Source organism: Salmo trutta, chromosome 1 (assembly GCF_901001165.1).
Source record: "Salmo trutta chromosome 1, fSalTru1.1, whole genome shotgun sequence".
NCBI classification, from domain to species: Eukaryota; Metazoa; Chordata; class Actinopteri; order Salmoniformes; family Salmonidae; genus Salmo; species Salmo trutta.
Window position 1 is genome coordinate 62,036,323 of NC_042957.1, and position 26,674 is coordinate 62,062,996.

Below are 26,674 nucleotides of genomic sequence, written 5' to 3' on the forward strand. Positions count from 1 at the left end.
TGTTTGCCATGCCAGTGTTGTGTGTTCGATTCGCACGGGGACCAGTACTGGATAAGAGTAAAAAAAATGATCCACTCACTACTGTAAATTGCTCTGGATAAGATGTTAAATAATCCTGTAGCAACAGGATTTAGTCCATTATGTTGCTTGATTGGTGGTTAGGCTGTCACACCCTGATCTGTGATTGTCTCCACCCCCTCCAAGTGTCGCTTATTTTCCCCAGTGTATTTATCCCAGTGTTTCCTGCCTCTCTGTGCCAGTTCGTCTTGTCAAGTCAACCAGCGTGTATTTCCCGTGCTCCTGCTTTTTCTATTCTCCCTTTTGCTAGTCCTCCCGGTTTTGACCCTTGCATGCCCTGACTCTGAACCCGCCTGCCTGATCATACTGCCTGCCCTGACCTCGAGCCTGCCTGCCACTCTGTACCTCCTGGACTCTGACCTTGTTGTGATATTTTTGCCAGTCCACGACCATTCTCTTGCCTGCTCCTTGGAAACTAATAGAAATCTGAGACTCGAACCATCTGCCTCCCGTGTCTGCATCTGGGTCTTGCCCTGTGCCCTTATAGGTTGGTCAAAATGAGGCTACATGAAAGTGGAATACTGTTAATATAACCGTGTGTTAGTGTGGGTTTTCAATGAATTTATGTAAATTACAAAGCTCATCTGTATTTCCTCAACCGCATTTCCTGTGATCAAATTAAGTGCCTACAGTGGTGACGTCTGCCACTAAGAAGGTGTTGACAACACCATAACCAAAAAGAACACCGTGTCTCTATAACGTTGTCAGAAACGCCACGTTGCACTCGGCTTCTTTGCTCTCAGCACTCCTTCTTCCTCTTCTAAGACAAATAATAACTGTACTAGCAAGAGTAGCAGAAGTACAATTGATATACTGTTGACGATGTGTTACAGTATGACAACGAATGTTTAAGAAATAGAATAGTGGCATTAAAAGTTAAAATCCTAAAGAAATTGATTATGATTGTGACACAAAAGCAACGATGATGATATTGTTCCTTTGAGTAAAATGTTGAATGTGCATTTTCTGTGTGGACCAAATAAACCACACGTTCTAAACCTGTGGTTATCCTGTGGCTTGGGTGGATGACTATTCAGTTTTCTGTCATTCAAAAGCTAAATTCTGCAGTCCTATACTTTAAAAAAAAAAACTTTAAAATATATAATATATAAATATTTTTTTTACTTTAAATCGAAAGATTTGATTTACGCACAGTTCCCAGAAAGAAAATGACTTGTTTTTCATTTCCATTGTTAGTGCATTCCACTGGGAGTTTTGTATATTACACTACATTGTTACATTGTTATCAGTATGAACAGATGCCATCTGCTCAAAGACGAAAAGGAGACAACCATATATTTGTCATCACCACCATTAATAGACAACCACAGCCTATGGGAGTGTGTCCAAGCAGTGTTCTGTATAACAATGAACAGTCTCACAACCCAGACTCCTTAATGTCTGATTCAATTTAGGCCATACAGTTTGATAGAGTGAAGTGGAAAACAAGGTTGTAGATAGAAAGAAAGACATAGAGAGGGGGAGGAAACTATTTGCACATCATTACAACACAGTATATGTCCATAATATGACATTTGAAATGTATCTATTCCTTTGGGGGGGGAGGGAGAGAGAGAGAGAGAGAGAGAGAGAGAGAGAGAGAGAGAGAGAGAGAGAGACAGAGAGAGAGAGAGAGAGAGAGAGAGAGAGAACCACCTAAAAGGAAGCAATTCCCAAACCTTCCATAACAAAGCCATCACCTACAGAGAGATGAACCTGGAGAAGAGTCCCCTAAGCAAACTGGTCCTGGGGCTCTGTTCACAAACATAAACAGACCCCACAGAGCCCCAGGACAGCAACACAATTAGACCCAACCAAATCATGAGACAACAAAAATATAATTACTTGACACATTGGAAAGAATGACCAAAAAAACAGAGCCAACTAGAATGCTATTTGGCCCTAAACAGAGAGTACACACTTATTTCACTTGCTTTGGCAATGTAAACAAATGTTTCCCTTGCCAATAAAGCCCCTTAAATTGGAGAAAGAGAGAGAGAAAGAGAGAAAGAGAGAGAGGCCAGTTTAGGTCGTGTTGTTGTCATGTAACCCTAAAGAGCAGAGATCAAAAAAATTATAATTAAACAGCAGCCGTTGCTAAACCCCCCTCCTCGTCCTCCAACCGCATTGCCCTCCCTCACTGTCTCAGGGGCGTGACTCAACAGCAGCGGCTCAACTGAAACTGCCCAGAAACCTCTTAGTATGTCAGTGAGCCAGACACAGCCCAGACCACCACACAGGGTGGAAGAGAAGGAGAGTGAGTCAGAGACAGAGAGTTCTAGGCAAGTGATGAGAGCACAGTGACTACTTGTCATTGTATCTCTCATTTGGTGATGTCAGCAGAACTCAGTCTACTAGACAGAAGCTTGACTGAGTTGATGGATACGGGTGCCATTTATCTTCAGTAAAACAACCCTGAGAAGTTTGGAGAAACTCCTGAGAAGAAGAGAAGACGGATCTTTATCACACTTTTGAATAGAGTTTCAGCCCTGGTCTAATCTTGTGCGTTGTGATTCTCATAGAAGAGATAGTGAGATTCTTCTTCACCATGACAGGCAGAGTGCATCTCCTGATTCTGGGTGAGTCATTTTTGTAAACTGTTTACACAGAAGTCATGTTGCCATGGAGAAGGTTGTGTGTTTGGGAGAGAAAGCACTAAATCAGAGAGTGTTTATGTTTGATCGGGGATGGTTAGATGAAGAGTAAAGTAAAGTAAAAGACGTGGATGTTGAACTTGAAGAGGCAAATCCTAACTTGAATTGAATTTTCACTTAGTCTCCCATTGATATCAAAGCATAACTAAGTGATCATTTGACTTAAATTAGGATTTGCCTGAAATGCTAATGTGCAAATTCATTGGCAGGTCATTATGATCAGGGTCCCACAGGAGGTCACTACAGGGTTGAACACCTCTCAGCTTAGCCTGCTCCAAGATCTGTTCTTACTGTCTTGCCAACCCCCATGGTCATGGTCACATGCCAGACACAAACAGATCTGGGACCAGGCTACTCTCAGATTGCGTTAGACATCATTTCTGACATAAGCTGAAACTACATTTAGGAACAACTGAAACATGTTATTAAGTAAAGCGGAATGGTTGAGTTATCAGTGGTGGAAAAAGTACCCAATTGTCATACTTAAGGAAAATGAAAGGTACCTAAATAGAATATTTCTCAAGTAAAATTACGCTGTAAAATACTACTTGAGTAAAAGTCTAAAAGTATTTGGTTTTAAATGTACTTATGTATCAAAAGTAAATGTAATTGAAAAATATACTTAAGTATCAACAATAAAAGTATATATCCTTTCATATTCCTTATATTATGCAAACCAGACAGCACAATTTTCTTGTTTTAAAAATGTATGGTTAGCCAGGGACACACTCCAACACTCAGACATCATGTACAAACAAAGCATTTGTGCTTAGTGAGTCCGTCAGGCAGTAGGGATGACCAGGGGTGTTCTCGTGATGAGTGTGTAAATTGGACCATTTTCCTGTCCTGCTAAGCATTCAAAATGCAACGAGTTCTTTTGGGTGTCAAGGAAAATGTGTGGAGTAAAAAGTACATTATTTTCTTTAGGAATGTAGTGAATTAAAAGTAAAAGTTGTCAAAAATATAAATAGTGAAGTACAGATACACCAAAAATCTACTTAAGTAGTACTTTAAAGTATTTTTACTTAACTACTTTACACCACTGTGAGTTATTTTAATCCTTTGTATTGAAAGGAGTCAGATGACAGCAGAAATGTAAATCGTTCTTCTCAGTAATTGCAGGTTTAATTATATAGTGGTTTAATCATAACATTTGAGAACATCTCTAAGACATAAGGTAGGGGGGAGAGCACAGCAAGTCCCTTTGAGATATTTGAGACGACAACGTGACATTGTGTGTGCCAAGGTTGGAATCCATTTAAAATCCTGTTAATAGCCTGTTGAAATTGTTGAGTTGTTCAGTTTATTGCAACTATTTTACATGTGGCTAATAGATCTGTCTTGCTTCCTTGTGGAATCCCTTTTACGGCATTAGCGTTTATAACTTATTTCCAGTAAGTGGAAAATCAGCAAGTACTTTTTACTGGTTCATTGAGCAAGACAGAGCAATAGGGACACAGCTCTTAATATGGAAACAATGACACTCATCAGAACTGAATGGAACCTAAAGGACAGACCGTTGTCATAACACTGAATGACTTATGGGAATCTGAGGACTAAAAGCCTGAAGGAACACATTCAGAGGAATTAGCAGTAGACAGAGAGACAGCCAGAGAGAGAGACACTCTCCCTATTCTTCATCCTAGACTCTGGGTCCCTCTCTCTAAAGAGAACCTCTATTCCTCAGCCTTTAACAGTGGTATTTATACTCTGTGATCTCCCCTGAAGTACCCCACAGTCTGATAACACTCACACCCACTCCCCCTCACCCATATTGTCTTTGAAACTCACACATGTGCATGCACACACACACTCACAAACACAAAACACACATGCACTTTCTGAGAGAAAAAAAAAATCCTTGTTGCCATGACATCACAGCAAGGTTATAACATTCAGTGTGATTTCTCGCTGCAGTGAAGAAGACAGGAAATCTTTGATAACACCTTGCAAGGGGTGGCTAATTGAGGTGAGGTGACTATCCCTCTTTAGGTGCATTTGGTTAGTTAATTGTCTCAATGGCTGAAACCTTTTCTGTCAAATTCTTTAGAATTTAGAAATATCAAATAAAATAAAATGTTTTTGTTCGCGTACATATTTTATGCAGATGTTATTGGGGGTGTAGCGAAATGCTTGCAGTAATATCTCACAATACACAACAATTCACACAAATCTAAAAAGTAAAATAATGGAATTAAGAAATATAGAAATATTAGGACGAGCAATGTTGGAGTACGGAGTATATGTATATAAAACAGTATGTAAAGTGACCAGTGTTCCATTATTAAAGTGACCAGTGTTCCATGAATATGTACATAGGGCAGCAGCCTCTAAGTTGCATGGTAGAGTAACCGGGTGGTAGCCGTCTCGTGACAGTGATTAAAGTTCAGGACAGGGTATTGGGCGGTGGCCAGCTAGTGGTGACTATTTAACAGTCTGATGGCCTTAAGATAGAAGCTGTTTAAGTCTCTCGGTTCCAGCTTTGATGCACCTGTACTTACCTCGCCTTCGGGATGGATACGGGGTGAACAGGCCGTGGCTCGGGTGGCTGAGGTCCATGATGGTCTTCCTCTCCTTCCTGTGACACCGGGTACTGTAGATGTCCTGGAAGGCAGGCAGTATGCCCCGGGTAATACATTGGGCAGACCACACTACCCTCTGGAGAGCCCTGTCTTTACGGACGGTGCAGTTGCCGTAACAAGCGGTGATACAGCCCGACAGGATGCTCTCAATGGTGTATCTGTAAAAGTTTGTGAGGGTCTTATGGGCCAAGCCAAATTTCTTCAGCCTCCTGAGGTTGAATAGGCGCTGTTGCGCGTTTTGTCACCACACTGTCTGTGTGGGTGGACCATTTCAGATTGTCAGTGATGTGTGTGCCAAGGACCTTGAAGCTTTTCACCTTCTCCACTGAGGTCCCGTCAATCTGGATGGGGGCGTGCTCCCTCTGCTGTTCACAATCAGCTCCTTTGTTTTGTTGAAGTTGATGGACAGGTTATTTTCCTGGCACCACTCCCCCAGGGCCCTCACCCCTTTCCCTGTAGGCTGTCTTGTCAATGTTGGTAATCAGGCCTACCACTGTTTTGTCATCTGCAAACGAACGTGACGAACGTGGCCACGCAGTCATGGGTGAACAGTGAGTACACAAGGGGGCTGATCACGCACCCTTGTCGTGCCCCTGTGTTTAGGATCAGCGTACTGGAGGTGTTGTTGCCTACATTCTCCACTTGGGGGCGGCCCATCAGGATGTCCAGGACCCAGTTGCACAGGGTGGGGTTCAGACCCAGGGCCCCGAGCTTAATGATGAGCTTGGAGGGTACTATGGTGTTGAAGGTTTCGCTGTAGTCAATGAACAGCATTCTTACATAAGTCATTGTCCAGATGGGATAGGGCAGTGTGCAGTGTGATGGCGATTGTATCATCCGTGGAGCTATTGAGGCGGTATGCGAATTGCAGTGGGTCTAGGGTGTCGGGTAAGGTATGATCCTTAACTAGCCTCTCAAAGCACTTCATGATGACAGAAGTGAGTGCTACATGGCTATAGTCACTTAGTTCAGTTACCTTCGCTTTCTTGGGTACAGGAACAATTGTGGACATCTTGAAGCAAGTGGGGAGAACAGACTGGGATAGGGAGAGGTTGAATATGTCCGTAAACACTCCAGCCAGCTGGTCTGTGCATGCTCTGAGGATGTGGCTAGGAATGCCGTCTGGGCCGGCAGCCTTGCGAGGGTTATCATGCTTAAATGTCTTACTCACGTAGGCCACAGAGAGCGAGAGCTTACAGTCCACGGCGCTGTGTTTCCCTTGAAGTGGGAAAGGTGTTTAGCTTGTCAGGTAGCAAGACGTCGGTGTCCGGTGGCTGGTTTTCCCTTTATAATCCGTGATTGTCTGGAGTCCCTGCCACATAGGTGTCGTGTCTGAGCTGTTCAATTGCGACTTCACTTTGTTTCTGTACTGACGTTTTGCCTGTTTGAATACCTTACGGAAGGCATAACTGGACTGTTTGTACTCAGCCATATTCCCAGTCACCTTGCCGTGGTCAAATGCGGTGGTTTTGCAAGAATGCTGCCATCTATCCACAGTTTTAATAGTCCCAGTGGGAACAACATCCCCTATGCACTTCCTGATGAACTCAGTCACCGTGTCAGTGTATACGTCAATGTTATTCTCAGAAGCAACCCAGAACATATCTTAGTCCGTGTGATCAAAACAATCTTGAAGCATGGATTCCGATTGGTCAGACCAGCATTGAATAGTCCTTTCCACGGCTACTTACTGTTTTAGTTTCTGCCTATAGGAAGGGAGGAACAGGCTGGAGGCGTGATCTGATTTGGGCGGGGGAGGGCCTTGCAGCCATCCCGGAAGGGAGAGTAGCATTGGTCGAGAGTTTTTGAAGCTCGCGTGACGCAGACGATGTGTTGATAGAACTTCGGTAGTGTTTTCCTCAGATTTGCTTTATTAAAGTCCCCAGCTACAATAAATGCAGCCTCAGGATATGCGGTTTCCAGTCTGCACAAAGTCCAGTGTAGTTCCTTGAGAGCCATCATGGTATCAGCTTGAGGGAGAATATTCACGGCTGTGATGATGACCATAGAGAATTCTCTCTGGAGGTAATGCAGACTGCATTTGATTGTCAGGAATTCTAGGTTGGGTGAACAAAAGGACTTGAGTTCCTGTACATTACCACAATCATACCATGAGTAGTTAATCATACACCTCTGCCTTTCTTTTTCCCGGGGAGTTCTTTATTCCTGTCTGCGTGATGTACAGTTGGCTGTATGGATGGGGACAGTATGGAAGGAGATCCTCGCCCTGAACTTGTCTACTTTATTGTCCAGGAACTGAACATTAGCGAGTAATATACTCAGAAGCAGTGGGTGGAATTAACACCTCCACCGGCGCCATCTTGGAGCAGTCACTGGGATAAGTGGAATTGCCTTGGGGGTAAGAACAAAGGATCAAATTCAGGAAAGTTGTATATCTGGCAAAAATGCTGAGTTGTGAGTTACAGCCGCTCTAATATTCAAAAGTTTTTTCTGGCTGTATATAATAATGCAAAGGACGTTCTGAGCTAATAAGGTGAGAAATAACATAAAAAGGAGCCATGAACAGGGCGAACATCTCTATCAGCGCCATCTTGAAAGCTATGCAAGGGGAAATTGATTATAAGGCTTGAGAGGCACCTAAGGGTAGAATAATGACAAGCCATGATGTCAACTGTCACACTCTGGCAAAACAGTTATCTGTGGAGGGAAAACATGGTGCCTAAGCCAGCCTGTCGGGCTTTCACGACCTGGCTGGCTCGAGAGGTTTTCCTGGTTTGGCGGCTTCCCACCCCACATCACACTCATCGGGCTTCTCTTCAGCGGGATCGACAGGCGTCATGCCTCAGCTGGATCGTCAGGCTCTCATGCTTCGGCCGGGTCTCTAGGCTTTCACGCTCCTGCCGGTTCATAGGGTTTTACGCCCCAACTGGCTTGCCCAGCGCCCATGCCTCGGCCGGTTCGCCCAGGTGGGAAGCCGGGTGGCGTTCCAAGAGGGAGGGCTACTGTCACTTCTGCTCCCGCTCTTCCCTTCCCCTGGCGCTTGAGGGCGCCAGATTACCCTGCATCACACGCTCCTGCCATCAATCATGCACACCTGCCTTCCCTCGTCACTCACATCAGCGTTATTGGACTCACCTGGACTCATTTATCACCTGTTATTTCCTCCCCTATATTTGTCAGTTCCCCAGCTCTGTTCCCCGCTGCTGCATTGATTGTTTTTGTCTTTGTATTTGTTTCTGACGCTGTTCCTGTCTCGTTATATGTCCGTTATTCATTAAATGTTTACTCCCCGTACCTGCTTCGTCTCTCCAGCGTCATTCCACGTGACATGGAGGGTTGTGAAGGGAGAGAATAAAGCTACTGTATCAGAGAACAATGTTTGACAGATGGTTCCTCAATGAAAAGTTCCACTATTTAAAAATGTTTTTTCTTAATATTTCTTACTAGTTAGAATAAAACAGAAAGCACCAGAAATGTGGAGCTTAAACAGTGCCTACACATCGTTTTAGAAGACTCTCTCTGTGACCACAACATTCCACACTACTGCTGCCTCTTCTCTCCACTCATTAACACAATGGACTGACTACCCATTCACTATCATACAGACTGAGGAGGTTTACAGTCATTATCACACAGTCCCATGCCAGGTGATGGCTTCCTGGTAAAGAGGAAATGGTCACCTCCGGACAGCCGTGTGCAATTCAGGAGTTATTATGGGCATATCCTGTGAGCACAGATGCCGTAGGAACAATCTGCTGAAATCCAGATAGGGGGTATACCTTTTTGAACAGAGAGAGAGAAATATTTAAACCTTTAAAAACTATTGCTGCACGTTTCTGTGCCTGAAACCTCTCCAACTGATTAATGTTACAACCTTACAATCATAGTCAAAGGTTGGTTCTACAAAAGTAGTTTTGTCATGTACTTGTCAATATTACACATGTTCAGGGCACTCCCCCAATACCATTAATGTTCTGTGCTATCCAGTACCCTTGGGACGTCCCTACCATATTGAATTTGAAATGTAAAAAGGTAAGGGTGAAGGTTAAGGTAAGGTGAGGGTTAAGGTTAAGGTTAAGGTTAGGGATAAGCTTTAGGGTAGGGATGTTCCAAGTATCCAGGATAGCAGTGACCATACGATAATGGGACAACTTATTAGAGAATCTGCCTGTTTCTTACTCTGCAGCTCTTCACCTTGCCCCGCTGATGGTACATGCATCAGGCTGTCTCCAAGGATTCTATACAAAGGGGAACGATTGCATTGGTATGTACATGTCTGTCTTGTATTATATCTTCTATATACAGTTGAAGTCGGAAGTTCACATACACTTAGGTTGGAGTCATTAAAACTCGTTTTTCAACCACTCCATACATTTCTTGTTAACAAACTTTTGTTTTGGCAAGTCGGTTAGGACATTTACTTTGTGCATTACACAAGTCATTTTTCCAACAATTGTTTACAGACACAATTCCAGTGGGTCAGAAGTTTACATACACTAAGTTGACTGTGCCTTTAAATAGCTTGGAAAATTCCAGAAAATGATGTCATGCATTTAGAAGCTTCTGATAGGCTAATTGACATAATTTGAGTCAATTGGAGGTGTACCTGTGGATGTATTTCAAGGCCTACCTTCAAACTCAGTGCCTCTTTGCTTGACATCATGGGAAAATCAAAAGAAATAAGCCAAGACCTCAGAAAACAAATTGTAGACCTCCACAAGTCCGGTTCATCCTTGGGAGCAATTTCCAAATGCCTGAAGGTACCACGTTCATCTGTATAAACAATAGTACGCAAGTATAAACACCATGGGACCACACAGCCGTCGTACCGCTCAAGAAGGAGACGCGTTCTGTCTCCTAGAGATGAATGTACTTTGGTGCGAAAAGTGCAAATCAATCCCAGAACAACAGCAAAGGACCTTGTGACGATGCTGGAGGAAACAGGTACAAAAGTATCGATATCCACAGTAAAAATAAAAAAGCCAGACTACCGTTTGCAACTTTACATGGGGACAAACATCGTACTTTTTGGAGAAATGTCCTCTGGTCTGATGAAACAAAAATAGAACTGTTTGGCTATAATGACCATCGTTATGTTTGGAGGAAAAAGGGGGAGGCTTGTAAGCCGAAGATCACCATCCCAACCGTGAAGAACGGGGGTGACAGCATCATGCTGTGGGGGTGCTTTGCTGCAGGAGGGACTGGTGCACTTCACAAAATAGATGGCATCATTTGGTACGAAAGTTATGTGGATATATTGAAGCAACATCTCAAGACATCAGTGAGGAAGTTAAAGCTTGGTTGCAAATGGGTCTTCCAAATGGACAATGACCCCAAGCATACTTCCAAAGTTGTGTCAAAATGGCTTAACGACAACAAAGTCAAGGTATTGGAGTGGCCATCACAAAGCCCTGACCTCAATCCATAGAACATTTGTGGACAGAATTGAAAAAGCGTGTGCGAGCAAGGAGGCCTACAAACCTGACTCAGTTACACCAGCTCTGTCAGGAGGAATGGGCCAAAATTCACCCAACTTATTGTGGGAAGCTTGTGGAAGGCTACCTGAAACGTTTGACCCAAGTTAAACAATTTTAAAGGCAACGCTACCAAATACTAATTGAGTGTTTGTAAACTTCTGACATTCTCTCTACTATTATTTTGACATTCTTAAAATTAATTGGTGATCCTAACTGACCTAAAACAGGGAATTTTTAATTGGATTAAATGTCAGGAATTGTGAAAAACTGAGTTTAAATGTATTTCGCTAAGGTGTATGTAAACTTCCGACTTCAACTGTATATCTCTCTTATATTTTGAATGACCATTCCCATTCCCCAACCATTCTACCTCTCTTCACACTTTCTCAATGCCTGTTTTTGACCCCAGATGAGAATGAGTGTAATCCTCCTAGTGATGAGTATAATGATGACCCTGAAACACCACAAATCTGTGGTGAGAATGCAGCATGCATCAACACTGAAGGAAGCTTCTACTGTCAATGTGCTCTTGGGTTCATATCATCATCACAGCAGATGAACTTCACAGCTGACTCACCTGAAAAATGTTTAGGTAAACAACTCTCTTTTTTAGTTACCTTATAGCATTTCTATACATTGCAGTCCTGGCAAGAGAGCACAGCACTGCTGCAATTTTGGAATCCATACACTTATATAGTGACTATACTGTACTGAACAAAATATAAACGCAACATGCAACAATTTAAAATAATTTACTGAGTTACAGTTTATATATAAGGAAATCAATCAATTTAAATAAATAAATTAGGTCATTATCTATGGATTTCACATGACTAGGAATACAGATATGATCTCTTGGTCACAGATAACGGTCAGTATCTGGTGTGACCACCATTTGCCTCATGCAGCACAACACATCTCTTTCGCATAGAGTTGATCAGGCTGTTGATTGTGGCCTGTGGAATGTTGGATCTCGTCACGGTATCACTGTGCATTCAAATTGTCATAGATGAAATGCAATTATGTTCGTTGTCCGTAGTTTATGCCTGCCCATACAATAACCCCACCACCACCATGGGTCACTCTGTTCACAACGTTGACATCAGCAAACCGCTCTCCCACACAACGCCATACATGTGGTCTGCAATCGCAAGGCCGGTTCGAAGTACTGGCAAATTCTCTAAAACAACATTGGAGGCGGCTTTTGTTAGAGAAATTAACATTCAATTCTCTGGCAATAGCTCTGGTGGACATTGCTGAAGTTAATTGCATGCTCCCTCAATTTGAGAAATCTGTGGCGTTGTGTGACAAAACTGCACATTTTAGAGTGGCCTTTTACTGTCCTCAGTACAAGGTGCACCTGTGTAATGATCATGCTGTATAATCAGCTTCTTGATATGCCGAATTATCTTGGCAAAGGAGAAATGCTCTCTAACAAGGATGTAGATGTTTGTACACAACATTTCAGCTCATGAAACATGGGACCAACACTTTACATGTTGCGTTTATATTTTTGTTCAGTGTATATTCTACGTTTGCATTTGAGGTGTGACTGACTATTCCTTTCTCTGTGCCTCAAGACATCAACGAGTGTTTGGAGAATAATAACACCTGTGGTCCCAATGCCGAGTGTCACAATGTGTTAGGGTCATACTCCTGCATCTGCAATGAGGGGTTTGTGTCCAGTACTGGAGTGGAAAGATTTATATTTGGCCAAGGAGTCACATGTGAAGGTAAGATGCCAAAGAAAACTGGTGCTAACACTAACTATCAAAAGATGTGTACAGTACATCCAGAGAGCATATCAGGCATATACAGGATGTCATTATGTATGAAATGGTGAGTTTCCTTTTCCTAATGGTCTTTTTTACCCACATGTAGATAGAAACGAGTGTGTGGATGACATCACAATTTGCGGGAAGCATACACAGTGCTTCAACACACGAGGCAGCTACTCCTGTGTCTGCAATCCAGGGTTTGGCCTGAAGTCTGGCAAAGCTCAATCCACAGGGAATGGAGAATCATGTGAGGAAATAACAGATCAGAAAGCCACCACAGACCAGACAGCAACCACAGACAGTGAGGATGCTCAAGGTGCTAAAGGTATGGGAGGAATTGTATTTTCACCCTGGATGGGTTTTCTAGAAATCCTGGTTGGAGGCCTCCAGATTTCCTGCTATTTCCAGGAATCTTCCAACTGGGATTTGGGGAAAACCTGGACATTTTGAGACAGTTAAATCATTTTTTATCTATACCCCTTGATGTATTTTGCTCAATTGCTCCTCTTCCTCATGAAGCACCAGATACACATTTCTTTATGACCAGAATGTGTAATTGATATTATGTGACTTGATCGGTTTTAGGTAGATCTGAACATCTTATGAAAATGTCACCTGTGCTTTCTATCATTCCTTTGTAGACTTGTGTAAAATAAATATGTTTATCTGTGGAGGGAATGGAACGTGCCATAATGCCACCAACAGTGGCCATCGGTGTGCGTGCCATGCAGGATTCACCAACTACGGAGACCCGCAGGGGAGATGTACTGGTGAGAATCACATTTATAGATCATCATTCTCATTGAGATGGAGCTGTTTCAACATTCAAATTTCAATACTTCCTCTGCATGATCAAGTTGTCATCACTTCATCAATAATTTCATTAAAAAATATATTTTCATTTAAGATGCCTTATTCACTCATCTCTTCTCTTTCTACAGAGTTGAACTGTAACACGTTTGTGAGTGAGAAGCATCTTAAGATGGTAAGCCACATGAGTATACAGTGATTATATAGTAATGATTCACACCTACAGGTATCTGCAGAACAAAATAGACTAACTTCCTCATCTCTCTACCCCCCCCCACCTGCTCTCTCTCTCTCTCTCTCTCTCTCTCTCCTCACTTTCTCTCCTCATCCCTCGTTCTCAGGTCATCCCAGGTCTGCAGGATGCTGTGGCCCTGATGAGGACCAGTTGTCTGGAGTTGAGTGAGAGTAATACGGCAGAACAAGTCGATGGAGAGGCCCTGCTAGAGGTACTACTGCTTATTTCTATATTTATATTTGAGGCCCTTTTTATATTTGAGGCTCATTATAACCCAGGCATCCATCATAAAGAGGTTGACATACGCAGGTTCAGACTCAGCCCAAACACATTAAGGAAAGGATACATGCAGTGAAACAACAACTGATGACCAGCACTGTTGGTACATCTAGCTTATTTCCATTTCCATTTAAGTCATTTAGCAGACGCTCTTATCCAGAGCGACTTACAAATTGGTGCATTCACCTTATGATATCCAGTGGAACAACCACTTTACAATAGTACATCTATATCTTTTAAGGGGGGGGTTAGAAGGATTACTTTATCCTATCCTAGGTATTCCTTAAAGAGGTGGGGTTTCAGGTGTCTCCGGAAGGTGGTGATTGACTCCGCTGTCCTGGCGTCGTGAGGGAGCTTGTTCCACCATAGGGGTGCCAGAGCAGCGAACAGTTTTGACTGGGCTGAGCGGGAACTGTGCTTCCTCAGAGGTAGGGGGGCCAGCAGGCCATAGGTGGATGAGTGCAGTGCCCTCGTTTGGGTGTAGGGACTGATCAGAGCCTGAAGGTACGGAGGTGCCGTTCCCCTCACGGCTCCGTAGGCAAGCACCATGGTCTTGTAGCAGATGCGAGCTTCAACTGGAAGCCAGTGGAGAGAGCGGAGGAGCGGGGTGACGTGAGAGAACTTGGGAAGGTTGAGTTTGTTGTCTGGACTCTTATAATGGAAACTGACCTCCTTTTGCTGTATGACTTCTAAACATAGCATTGTGGTTTGTGTATGCCAAATATATAGTCATGTACATTTCGGAATTGGCCCTGACCCTGCTGTATATAACATTCTTCTATTTTTCTTCTCTTATTTCTTGTGTTTTTATTTCATTTATTTATTTTATTAGTTTTACTATTTTGATATTGAATACTGCAATATTGCGTAGGGCTTGCAAGTTAAGAATTTCACTGTACTTGTGCATGTGACAAATAAAAGTCTCAGCCTCTCTGACTGTCTATGTAACCCCTCCTCCCCCACCACTCTCTGTGTCTCTGTAGACTCTGTTGTCTGCTATAGACAGGCTCCTGTCTGGCGGGCCTCTGAATAATAACAAGGAAGTGAGTGTCTTGCTGGACCTGGTAGAGACTGCTCTGAGAATGATAGGACCTCTGCTGAAACACCCCAAGACCAGGAGGTTCAACACTCACACCGGTAGGAGAACGTCCTGAACTCAGCCATTAGTCCAGACAACATAAACTCAGCCATGATTGTTTTGGCTTTTGAAGCCACCTAACGGAAGACAAGTTGTTATAACTTCCTTTGTAGAATATGTTCATTTGTGGCCATTTTTGAATAGCTTACAACATTGTTCATTAAGTTAAATGGGTCACATTTCATTGCATAACTTCCTGGGAACAAGTCTGACTTTCTAGCACATAACCATTCTCAGAGTTGTAACATCTCACCTACTGTAGGCCTGTTTGTGAAGATGTGAATGCATTTGCTTCCAGAGGTGGAGCTGTTGGTGCAGAGAAATGCCTCCTCACCCCAGGGACCACTCACCTTGTCCTCTACACACGCTCAGCTAGACAGCCACTGGGAGACTGCTGCTGGAGACACCTCCTACCCAGGTTACCATCTTCATCATCCTCATCTTCATGATCAACTTCAATACTGCCATCATAATCCCACCACAATCATCAGAATCACAATCATCAGAACCAATCTTTATAATGTAATGATATAATGTGAAATGAATGCACACAGTGTCCAAACTCCTAGACTTAAACATTTGCTTTCTCAGGATTTGCAACGGTGTCCCTGCTCAGCTATAAGGGTCTGGAGACATCCACCAACCATTCCTTCTCAGGGCTGAAGGCACAGGAGGGCCACAGCTTCCAGATCAACTCCAAAGTGGTGACGGCCACCATTAGTAACAAGGACACATCCTTTCTCAAGGAGCCAGTCACATTCACCTTCTCCCATTTGAAGGAGGTGAGGAGCAAAAGCATTACCCCTCTATCCCATTATGATGGTCTATGTGAATGTGGCAGTATCAAATCTTCATATGCTGCGCTATATTTCAAGATCTATGCAGACATCTGAGTGAACCTGCTTTGCTTTTCTGGGATGGTCACTATGTGAAGTGTCCTGGAGTAACATTGTTTTTCTACTTCTCTTCTATGGTAATTGTGAATGTTGTTTCCCAGTCAGATGAAGGGAACTACACCTGTGTGTACTGGGATGCTGAGTCGGGAGAAGGGACCTGGTCTGATCGAGGCTGTTTCCTGGTGAAGTCCAATGCCACCCACACGGTGTGCTCCTGCTACCATCTCAGCAGTTTTGCTGTTCTTATGGCTCTCTATGAGTTCAAGGTGAGGGGGATTTGTCTTTTAGTCTAGCTGTACTTCTGCTGAAAGATAGAGCAGGAACAATGCCTTTTCTAATAGTTTCATTTCACTTGCACATGTAATTGTGCAATATGAGATAGTTTGGCTTTTAAAAAGTTTGCATTCATTTGAGAACAGTGAATCCATAAAGATTTTTTATTTTATTTGTTCTGTGTCTTGTCTAGCTAGATAGGGCTCCATTATTATTTCTCCAGGGGTATGTTGTCTATAAGACACATCCATGAAAGTTGTCAGTCACTGTGACTCACAGGAGGTTGGTGACACATTAACTGAGGCTCGTGGTAATAGAGTGGAATAAGTGGAATGGTATCAAATACATCAAACATATGGTTTCCATGTGTTTGGTACCATTCCATTTACTCCGTTCCAGCCATTATTATGAGCCATCCTCCCCTCAGCAGCCTCCACTGCTGTGACTATATGGTGACGTGTCTTCGCCTCCATTCCTCCCTCCAGGACACATTCCAGCTGCAGCTGATCACCTGGGTGGGCCTGTCCCTGTCCCTGCTGTGTCTCTTCCTCTGCATCCTCACCTTCTCCCTGATCCGCTCCATCCGGAGCACCCGCAATACCATCCACCTCCACCTCTGTCTCAGCCTCTTCATTGCCAACCTGGTCTTCCTCGTCGGCATCTCACACACCGAGAGCCAGGTAAGCTTGCATCCAACCAATCACATACGCTCTGCCCTCGGAACAAGATTGAATAAGGAAAACTCCACTGAGCTTTTCTGGGCGTGGGAGGTCAGAGGATGTGACAATATGTGTAACATTTACATTTGGCATAGGTACTCTGTCTATGTGGGTGGTGAGAAAAAATTTTAGTAGGAAGAAAAGTTAATGTATGCAGTGATTGTGTGTTCAGTTGTGGGTAACGTATTGTATTGTGAACCTTATCACTATCTACAGTATATGTCATTTCACTCACATTTAGTTTTGTCGATCACTCTCAGCCCTTTATTTCCTTTCTCTTCATCCCTCTCTCCTCTCTTCCTCAGTCTGCTTGTGCGGTGGTGGCTGGGCTGCTTCACTTCTTCTTCCTGGCAGCGTTCTGCTGGATGTGTCTGGAGGGAGTGCAGCTCTTCAGGATGGTGGTCCTTGTCTTCAACACCACCTTCAGGCCCCTCTACATGATGGCGGGGGGCTATGGCGTTCCTGCTGTCATCGTCGCCATCTCTGCCCTCGCCAACGCCAAAGGATACGGAACCGAGCGCCAGTGAGTGACCACTGCATCGACCCCTGACAGTGTCATCTCCTGACTGGATTCCCTATATATATTTGTCTGACTCTCTGTCCTTCTCTGTTGTGTACTATAGAGATCAGGTAATCATGTGTGCATTGTGTGTTTTAGCTGCTGGCTCAACCTTGAGGATGGATTCATCTGGAGCTTCTTTGGCCCTGTCTGTATCATCATCATGGTGCGTATCACAGATGAAAGGTGGAATAGTTTCATCACTCCTACTTACAATGTTTTGTGTCATGTGAGAGTTCTACTTATCTCCCTCTCCCCTCCTAGGTGAACGTGTTTTTCTTCCTCATCACGGTGTGGAAGTTGGCCCAGAAGTTCTCCAGCCTGAACCCTGACCTTGACAAACTCCGCAAAATCAAGTGAGCCGGCAAAGAAACGGACGTTCTCACACAGGCTGTGTTATAGCCCATAACAAAGGACCACTGTTTTTCCTGGCCAGAACATGTGGGGGAAAAAACAGGCCTTACTGTAAGATGACATGTTGTGACCCATGCTTTCTATCTAACTTTGTGTGTTTGTCACCTCCTGCAGGGCATTCACCATAACTGCAGTGGCTCAGCTGTGTGTGCTGGGCACGATGTGGATCTTTGGCTGTTTCCAGTTTGAGGAAAGCACGCTGGCCATGTCGTACCTGTTCACCCTCCTCAACAGTCTGCAGGGGGTCCTAGTGTTCCTCATGCACTGCCTGCTCTCTAAACAGGTACGTCAAGACTCTGTCAACCAGGGACCTTGAAGCAGTTCTAATATGGACATCGTACAGATGAGTCCAAACTGTTGGGCTTGGTGGGATGAAACGTAATCTCAGTATTGGGCCTTGAACCAAAAAACATCCAATAACATTGTTCATCAATACATAAGATCATTCTGGAAGCTTCTGGCAGGCCAAACCAAATGTGAAGGACCAAGTTTGGCCTTTGGGCCTCACAAAAGCCTAGGGGGAGGGATTCAGCATTGTTTAAATATTCCCCATGTAATGTTAATGGGGAGATAACATGGCTGTCATAGAATGTTGTAGTGTCATGTACATGCACCATTATGCTCATTCTATATAGTATTTTTTAGGAGCTAACAGTGTCATGTAAATGCATCATAATGCAGGAACCACATAGGCCCAACTCTCTAAATACATGGCTTTGGGTTATTCTACTTTGGCTAAATTCCAAATGAGTTGTTAAGTGTTTAAATAATACTGATTGGCTTTAGTTTACTGTAGGGCCTACAGTTAAGGGTAGGCGAATATGTGCTTGTTGGACTCATAACAAATGTGGTGGATAATAAAGATGATGCATAAGAGCTGTTTACCATTTAAAAAAATGGTCAAGGTTCTGTCTATGTAAATGAGTGTTCCCTCTCTCTCATGAGCATGCTTTACCGCATGCTCAAACATGGTCACACTAGAGAACGAACGCCCACTTACAGAGACAGGAAAAATGGAGGAACGAATAGCTGGTTCTGGTCTACTTATTCCCTTCCCCCCACCCCTGCTCGGCCAGGTTTCGCTATCGTCTTTGCTCATAGTGCTCTCTTTTGCACCTTGTAGGTGAGAGAGGAGTATGGCAAAATCCTGGACAGCGTCTGTGCACTACAGAAGACAAAGTACTCAGAGTTTTCCTCCAACCAGTCAAGCAACAGCAAATCACAGGTATTAACTCTTACTAATTGAGTAGCCAATATCTAAAAGAGCAGAAAGGCTTTCAATATGATGTACTTATGCCCTCCAACACTGTTAAGTTTGAGTGACACTGAACACTAGGTAAAGGTCTGCGAGGCAAAGTTCTGCGAGTAAAAGTTATACCATATTTATTGTTTACAGGAAAGTCATTAAATATATTCTGACGAATTGCCCTTGGAAAAAGAATGGGATGGTAAAATCTATTTCTGTCATGTACTAAGAAATTCTAGATCTTGAGGTGCAATACTTTTAAATGCTCAATGAATATGGATTGCTTTGATAATATTACTTGATGATAAACACATTGCTCATACATTTATATGGACCGAATAATGACGATCCAAACTTCTTTGACAATATTTATAATAATCTAATTAGATACAAATAACACTATTACAGTTTTAAGTAAGTCAGTAGACCGTAAAGGAAATCATACTACCAACTATCACCCTCTGGTGCTCATAGAGATTATGAATATTATGGACACATTGGAATTGACTGACATTGGCTCAGAAACCCGGATCTCGTAAGATATACTTGGAGGAGGCTTAATCAAGCTAGTCGGATTGATTCTTTTCTGGTGTCCTTTTCTATGGTGCCAAAAGTGAAATATGTATTGATTGAGGATCGAATGCGATTATATCATCAACTTATATCCCTCCATATAACTATGACATACCTTCCATGAGGACAGGGATATTTACAATTTTACCTGGGTTTATTGACTGACAGAACTTTCTTAACAACAACTAGGGACATACTACTTCTTTTCTTGCACAATACAGGTTCAGCAGACCCATTTATCATATGGGAGGCCAATCAATTGAATCTTCATCCCCAAAAATTGGTCAACAGAGAAAAGGCTTACAACAGCAATAGAAAATCTAACAGACATCAATGGTGTTGATGAATGTACTGCAGAAGCACTGAATAATCTATACACAATATAAAAGGAGTTTGAGGAACTTATTCATGAAAAAATCGTGTTTCACTTATCTAAAAAACAGAGCAAATTAGATGGAGAATGGCAAAAAAAGTTTTTCCTAAACCTTCAATATAGAAACACAACCAAAAATAACCTACAGAAAATAGTTACAAAGATGGATAAATCCTTATCTCACCAAAGGATAAAAATATTTTAAACAAGCTCGTCAAGTTCCTCAAACCTCATTTGTCAGTGAGTTTTGTGATATCCTTCTCCCAAAAAATCATGTTAAACTATTTCAGACACCAAAAAAATATATTGTGAAGGCCTAATTACACAGGACAATCTATAGTTGGCACTTGACTTCTTTCAGACGGGAAAAACCTCTGACCTTGATGGCATTCCAATAAAGATAAAAAGTTGAATATATGTTCTACTGGAAGATCCATTACTATTATGTTTTAATTAATCACATATTAATTGCCACCTGTCGGACACACAAAGAGTGAATGATCACTCTCTTACTGAAGCAGGAGCCAGGAAGGCAGTACAAAGACCCAACATCTTTTTTTTTTAATTGCAAAAAAAATCTTTTTGAATTAAAAATGTCCTACCAGACATTATTCATCACGATAAAACGGGATTCTTAAAATGAATATATTTTGGAGACAACATTACACAACTATTAGAAATAATTGAAAACTACGAGAATGCAGGGAAACCAGGTATAATCTATATAGCAGATTTTGAGAAAGCCTTTTATCCTGTCTAGAATCTGTGTAAGTGCCTGGATTTTTTTATTTTTTTTTGCAGAATCTCTAAGAGAACAATACTTTATGTAAAATAATAAATAACAGTTATTTCTCTGAGAATGTTGAATAGTCAAGAGGAGTAAAACAATGTGCCCGCTGTCACGAGACTTATTTGTTATAGCCATTGAACTGTTAGCTGTAAAAATCTGATCTACTGATTACATTAAAGCTGCACTGCAGAAATCGCTCCCCCATTTCCTGATTGCTAAAATTCTAATTTTAGTTTGTGACAAAACAAGCACATATAGTGTAGGGCATCCTTGAACCATCTAAACCACTGTGAAATATATGTTCCATAACCAAAAATATTGTACTTTCAGCGGGTGTGCAAAACTGAAATTAAAAGACGCAAAAACTAAACTTAATGGGAAGCATAGAAATAGCTCACAGAACAGATCTACCGCTTCTTAGAATTGCTTTTAATGATAATGACAGATCTATAACTCACTTTTTTATGTGAATTTTGTCACCCAAAAAGTTACATATTGCAGCTTTAAGGGGCAAAACATTTAAGGATTAGAGACAAAAGTATCAATGTACGCTGAGGATTAAAGTTTTTTCTTGAGTCCTCAATCTTCAACCTTATTGAGGACCTGGATAGTTTCTCTGGGCGAAACCCACCTATGATAACTGTATTATATTATGGATTGGGTCTCTAAAAGATATCAACTTTAAATTGCCATGTAGCCTCCTGATTAAATGGGTGGACGGTGAAGTTTGTGCTTGGTGTACATATACCAGAAAAGTTTAACGACCTTGGAACTATTAACTTCGATAGAAAACAAAATAGATAGGATCCTTAAATCATGGAGAGGGAAATACCTGTCCATTTACAGGAAAGTTACCCTGATTCATTCTCTATTGATATCTCAGTTTATATATTTACTAATGGCTCTACCGACTTCAGGAGAATCCTTTTTCAAGTCATGCGAGAAAAAAATATTTAATTTTAATGGCAAACCAGATAAAGTTATATTTATATAACGAACATGAGTTTGGATATTAAGGCATTCAACCTATCCCTTAAAGCCTCTGTTATACCAAAATTATATCAAAATTCCAAACTGGTTTTCCAGATGGATACTAAGAGGCACATCCAATTTCAAAAGTGAGCTTTTTGCTTTTATACTGATTAAAATAAAACATTTCCAGTGGATTGATAACGTAACCCTGTTTAAAGTATTCTTCTTTTAAAATGAAGCCATACAGAGCTGGTCAAAATTCAAATTTCATACTCCAGAAGAGGCAGAACAAATATTACAGCAAATAATATGTCTAAACTCCAATGTACAGATTTTTTGGGGAAGAAATGTAGAAGGCAGGTATCATGTTTATGGATGACAATGTAAATAAGGACGGTAAAATTATGTCACACAAGAAATGAACAAATGTGTATGGAGATAAATACAGAAGTATAACCAACTCATTGCAGCTCTGCCACAAAAAATGGAAGAGGCAATTACTCAAAACAGAAACAAATTAATTGGTTTGTCGGCCTCCAATGAAAAACCATGCATGGCTTAAAATGACAGGTATAAATCATGAAATGTACCAGTTTCAATATAGGGTTGAGAGGTTTGACAACTATGCAGCATAAAATTCAAGATAATTGGGAACAGGTTTTTGATGTCCCAATACCATTGAATCAGGTTTATGAACTGATATACAAAACAAAAAATGGACGCATCAATCCGATCTTTTCAATGTAAACTACTATATAAAATTCTCGCCACAAACATAATCCTCAATATATGGCACAATGAACAGTCAGCCCTGTGCAGACTCTGTCATGAGGAAACACAATAAACAGATTTCATTTGGTACTGTCCTTCAGTGGCTCGGTTTTGGAGTCAGGTCCAGGAGTGGTTGTTACAGTGCCTTGCAAAAGTATTCATCCCCCTTGGCGTTTTTCTATTTTGTTGCATTACAACCTGCAATTTATATTGATTTTTATTTGGATTTCAGGTAATGGACATACACAAAATAGTCCAAATTGGTGAAATGAAAAAGTTCTGAAAAATTAAAAACGGAAAAGTGGTGCGTGTATATGTATTCACCCCCTTTGCTATGAAGCCCCTAAATAAGATCTGGTGCAACCAATTACCTTCAGAAGTATCATAATTAGATTGCACACAGGTGGACTTTATTTTACTAAGTGTTACATGATCTCAGTATATATACACATGTTCTAAAAGGCCCCAGAGTCTACTACACCACCACCAAGCAAGCGGCACCATGAAGACCAAGGAGCTCTTCAAACAGGTCAGGGACAAGGTTGTGGAGAAGTACAGATCAGGGTTGGGTTATAAAAAAATATCAAAAACTTTGAACATCCCACAGAGCACCATTAAATCCATTATTAAAAAATGTAATATGCCATCACAACAAACCTGCCAAGAGGGGGCCGCTCACCAAAACTCACAAACCAGGCAAGGAGGGCATTAATCAGAGGCAACAAAGAGACGAAAGATAACCTGCCGTGCTGCCAAGCTCCACAGCGGAGATTGGAGTATCTGTCCGTAGGACCACTTTAAGCCGTACACTCCACAGAGCTGGGCTTTATGGAAGAGTGGCCAGAAAAAAGACATTGCTTAAGAAAAACATAAGCCAACACGTTTGGTGTTTGCCAAAAGGCATGTGGGAGACTCCCCAAACATATGAAAGAAGGTACTCTGGTCAGATCAGACTAAAATTGAACTTTTTGGCCATCAAGGATAACGCTATGTCTGGTGCAAACCCAACACCTCTCATCATCCCGAGAACACCATTCCCACAGTGAAGCATGGTTGTGGCAGAATAAAGCAGTCGGGATGTTTTTCATCGGCAGAGACTGGTCAGAATTGAAGGAATGATGGATGGCGCTAATTACAGAAATTCTTGAAGGAAACCTGTTCGTCTTCCAGAGATTTGAGACTGGGACGGAGGTTCACCTTCCACCAGGACAATGACCCTAAGCATACTGCTAAAGCAACACTCAAGTGGTTTAAGGGGAAACATTTAAATGTTTTGGAATGGCCTAGTCAAAGCCCAGACCTCAATCCAATTGAGATTCTGTGGTATGACTTAAAGATTGCTCTACACCAGTGGAACACATCCAACTTGAAGGAGAGGGTGCAGTTTTGCCTTGAAGAATGGGCAAAAATCCCAGTGGCTAGATGTGCCAAGCTTATAGAGACATACATAGTATTGACTTGGGGGGGGGGTTGAATAGTTATGCATGCTCCAGTTTTCAGTTTTTTTTGTCTTATTTCTTATTTGTTTCACAATAAAAAATATTTTGCATCATCAAAGTGCTAGGCACGATGTGTAAATCAAATGATACAAACCCCCAACAAATCCATTTTAATTCCAGGTTGTAAGGCAACAAAATAGAAAAAATGCCAGGGGGCGAATACTTTCGCAAGCCACTAAGTCATATCTCTGTTCAGATGGACCTACAAACTGTACTGTTAGGAGATGTGAAAAACTACGATCAATCAATGGGAAATATGATTACTTTTCGGTAAAGTGTTTATCTTTAGGGTAATCTTGGTAGAAATGGTACAAATAGAGGTTCAAGACCCTCGTAAGACATCACAGTAAAACATGTTTTGCAAAAGGAAATAGTAAAATGTTAGTGTACTAGGAAAGATGGGTTAGTTTGTGGACATCTGAGGGTATTGGTATTTAAGATTAAAGTGTACTGTATATCTGAGCGTAGATAGATGTGAGTAGCAGTAGAATAAGTATTGTTGGACATTAGTTTTCTCCAATCAGGGGAGGATTGATACTGCTGAAAAAAAATAGATAATAATAATAGGGGGATTAGAAACTAGACAAAAATGTGCTTGATAGAACCCAGAATCTGTAATATTATTAAGGCTGATCTGCAAGTTAAAGTTCTGCATAAAATATTACATTTACTGTATTATACAAAGGATATAAGCATATTAGAATATTTAGATAGAAGTTAAATGTGCATTCATCCAAACTTCAGAGTACTTCAATTTCAATTTCTGAGGGCACACTCTTATCAGGTTAACGGTCAATTTGGAACATTTGTTTTACAGCGCATTGTAAAATTCTCACTTCTTTCCCCATCCAGAGACATCTTTAATTAATCAGTCCATTAATTTCATCGTTAATCATTACTGACCATGGTTTGGGACATCATGTTCAGAACTGAGCAGAGGTGTGATCAGTCTAGTCATTTCCTTCAAGTGAGATTGCTCAAAGGCAATTTTAAAAACCTTTCAAAGCACAACAGAGGAGGAAAAGAACTGTCATTTTTGATGATTTCCATAAAACAGGCAAACGTGTGATTCTGGGCCAGAGCCGACGCTCCCTAAAGATGAGGTGGGTGAGGAAGGTGTTAAGTGAAGCATTTTGTCTAGCGGGTGAAAGAGAGAGACAGCAGAGCCACTTGTACATTAATAATGGACTGTGATGACAGAGTCTGATCAAAAAGTAACTGATTGACGTGTTGTCTGTCTTTGCCCTCTCTCTGTCTGTGTCCCCCAGACATCCAAGAGTGCCCAGAACACGGGAGAGTCTCAGATCTAGGGGGCTGGACGTTGGTTGCTGGACATGACCCCATGATGCCTGACCTCGTGACCTCCTAGCAACACCTGGGAGTTTTATAAAACCATAATCACCCTGATTTAATGACAGGCATAAGTTGATGCTTGCCTGGTCCGTGATCTGTTTGTGCTGTCTTGCCAAAAGAGCACAAAAGGACCAGGATAGATTGATGGGATGAATGATGTCCGTTTGTTTGTGACAACTATATTTCGCTTTAAGCAGAATTGTGCAATTTTTTTTAAGATTCTGTAAATTTTACTGTACTTTCTCGTTGGGCTGGCCTGGATATTATTTTAAGCTAAAACTCCAAAGAGTAACGATAACAAAGTTATTTATTGTTTTACACTGATTTTCCTATTGACAGTTTCATGTATTTTTCCAACCTTGATATTCTTTGGATTATATAATGCTGATGAGAAACCCCCCTCCTACTGTAGAAGAGTGGACCAGTCCTACATGGTTTAGGGAAAACTCATCATGGATTATTACATTATACATTATCCAGGTACTTTCTCTGATCTTAAAATACATAACAGATGAAAAGCAACAAATTATAAAAAATAGTCATAAGCTATAATGGTTTTATTTAAAAAATAACCACCAAAGGTCGAGTTGTGAGAGTCAGATTGAAATCATGTCAGATTGAAATGTATATTTTGTGTATATAGTTTTATAATTGTATCTCAATTTTAAAAGGGATCAACCAAAAAAATGTACAAGAATCATGATCATGACTGTTACATTGTTTCTAATAAGGTGTGCATCCTGTCAAATAAGGACAAATTAAAATCATTGTAAATATTTTCTTTGTAAAGATCATATGACTGTTTTTTTAACTGGGAAATGGCATGCTTTTATCACTGTACTGTAACTTCTTTGTTTTTAGACTTTATTTGCCATGCAATATTTTAATTGAAAAAAATATTAAAATATTTTAACTGTGTAGCTTGATTTAATTTTTTTAAATGTGTGTCACGTCCTGACCAGTATAAGGGTTAATTGTTATTTTAGTTTGGTCAGGACGTGGCAGCGAGTATTTGTTTTATGTGGTTCGGGGTGGTGTTTTATTTAGTGGGGCATTTGATTTGTGTATTCCGGGGTTTTTGGGCACTGTTTTTGTATTCATGTATTTCTATGTTTGGTCTGGTGAGTCTGGTTCTATGTTTGGTTAATTGGGGTGGGGACTCTCACTTGAAGGCAGGTGTTGTCTATTTGCTTTTGATTGAGAGTCCTATATATTAGGGGGTGTTTGTGTTTGTAATTTGTGGG

General features: G+C 41.5%; 1 protein-coding gene across 1 annotated transcript; it reads left to right on the top strand.

Annotated features, from left to right (window-relative positions):
- The first annotated feature begins 2,272 nt into the window (after positions 1-2,272).
- LOC115204463 (CD97 antigen) lies at positions 2,273-26,350 on the top strand. The gene is made up of 19 exons (XM_029770061.1): positions 2,273-2,657; positions 9,462-9,539; positions 11,162-11,344; positions 12,333-12,485; positions 12,634-12,855; positions 13,172-13,300; positions 13,472-13,515; positions 13,682-13,786; positions 14,838-14,991; positions 15,291-15,410; positions 15,584-15,774; positions 15,990-16,154; positions 16,647-16,841; positions 17,186-17,403; positions 17,539-17,605; positions 17,704-17,795; positions 17,968-18,136; positions 18,977-19,078; positions 25,346-26,350. The coding sequence occupies exons 1-19, from the start codon at positions 2,627-2,629 to the stop codon at positions 25,385-25,387; spliced, it is 2,460 nt and encodes an 819-aa protein (XP_029625921.1). The 5' UTR covers positions 2,273-2,626; the 3' UTR covers positions 25,388-26,350.
- The last annotated feature ends 324 nt before the right edge of the window (positions 26,351-26,674 follow it).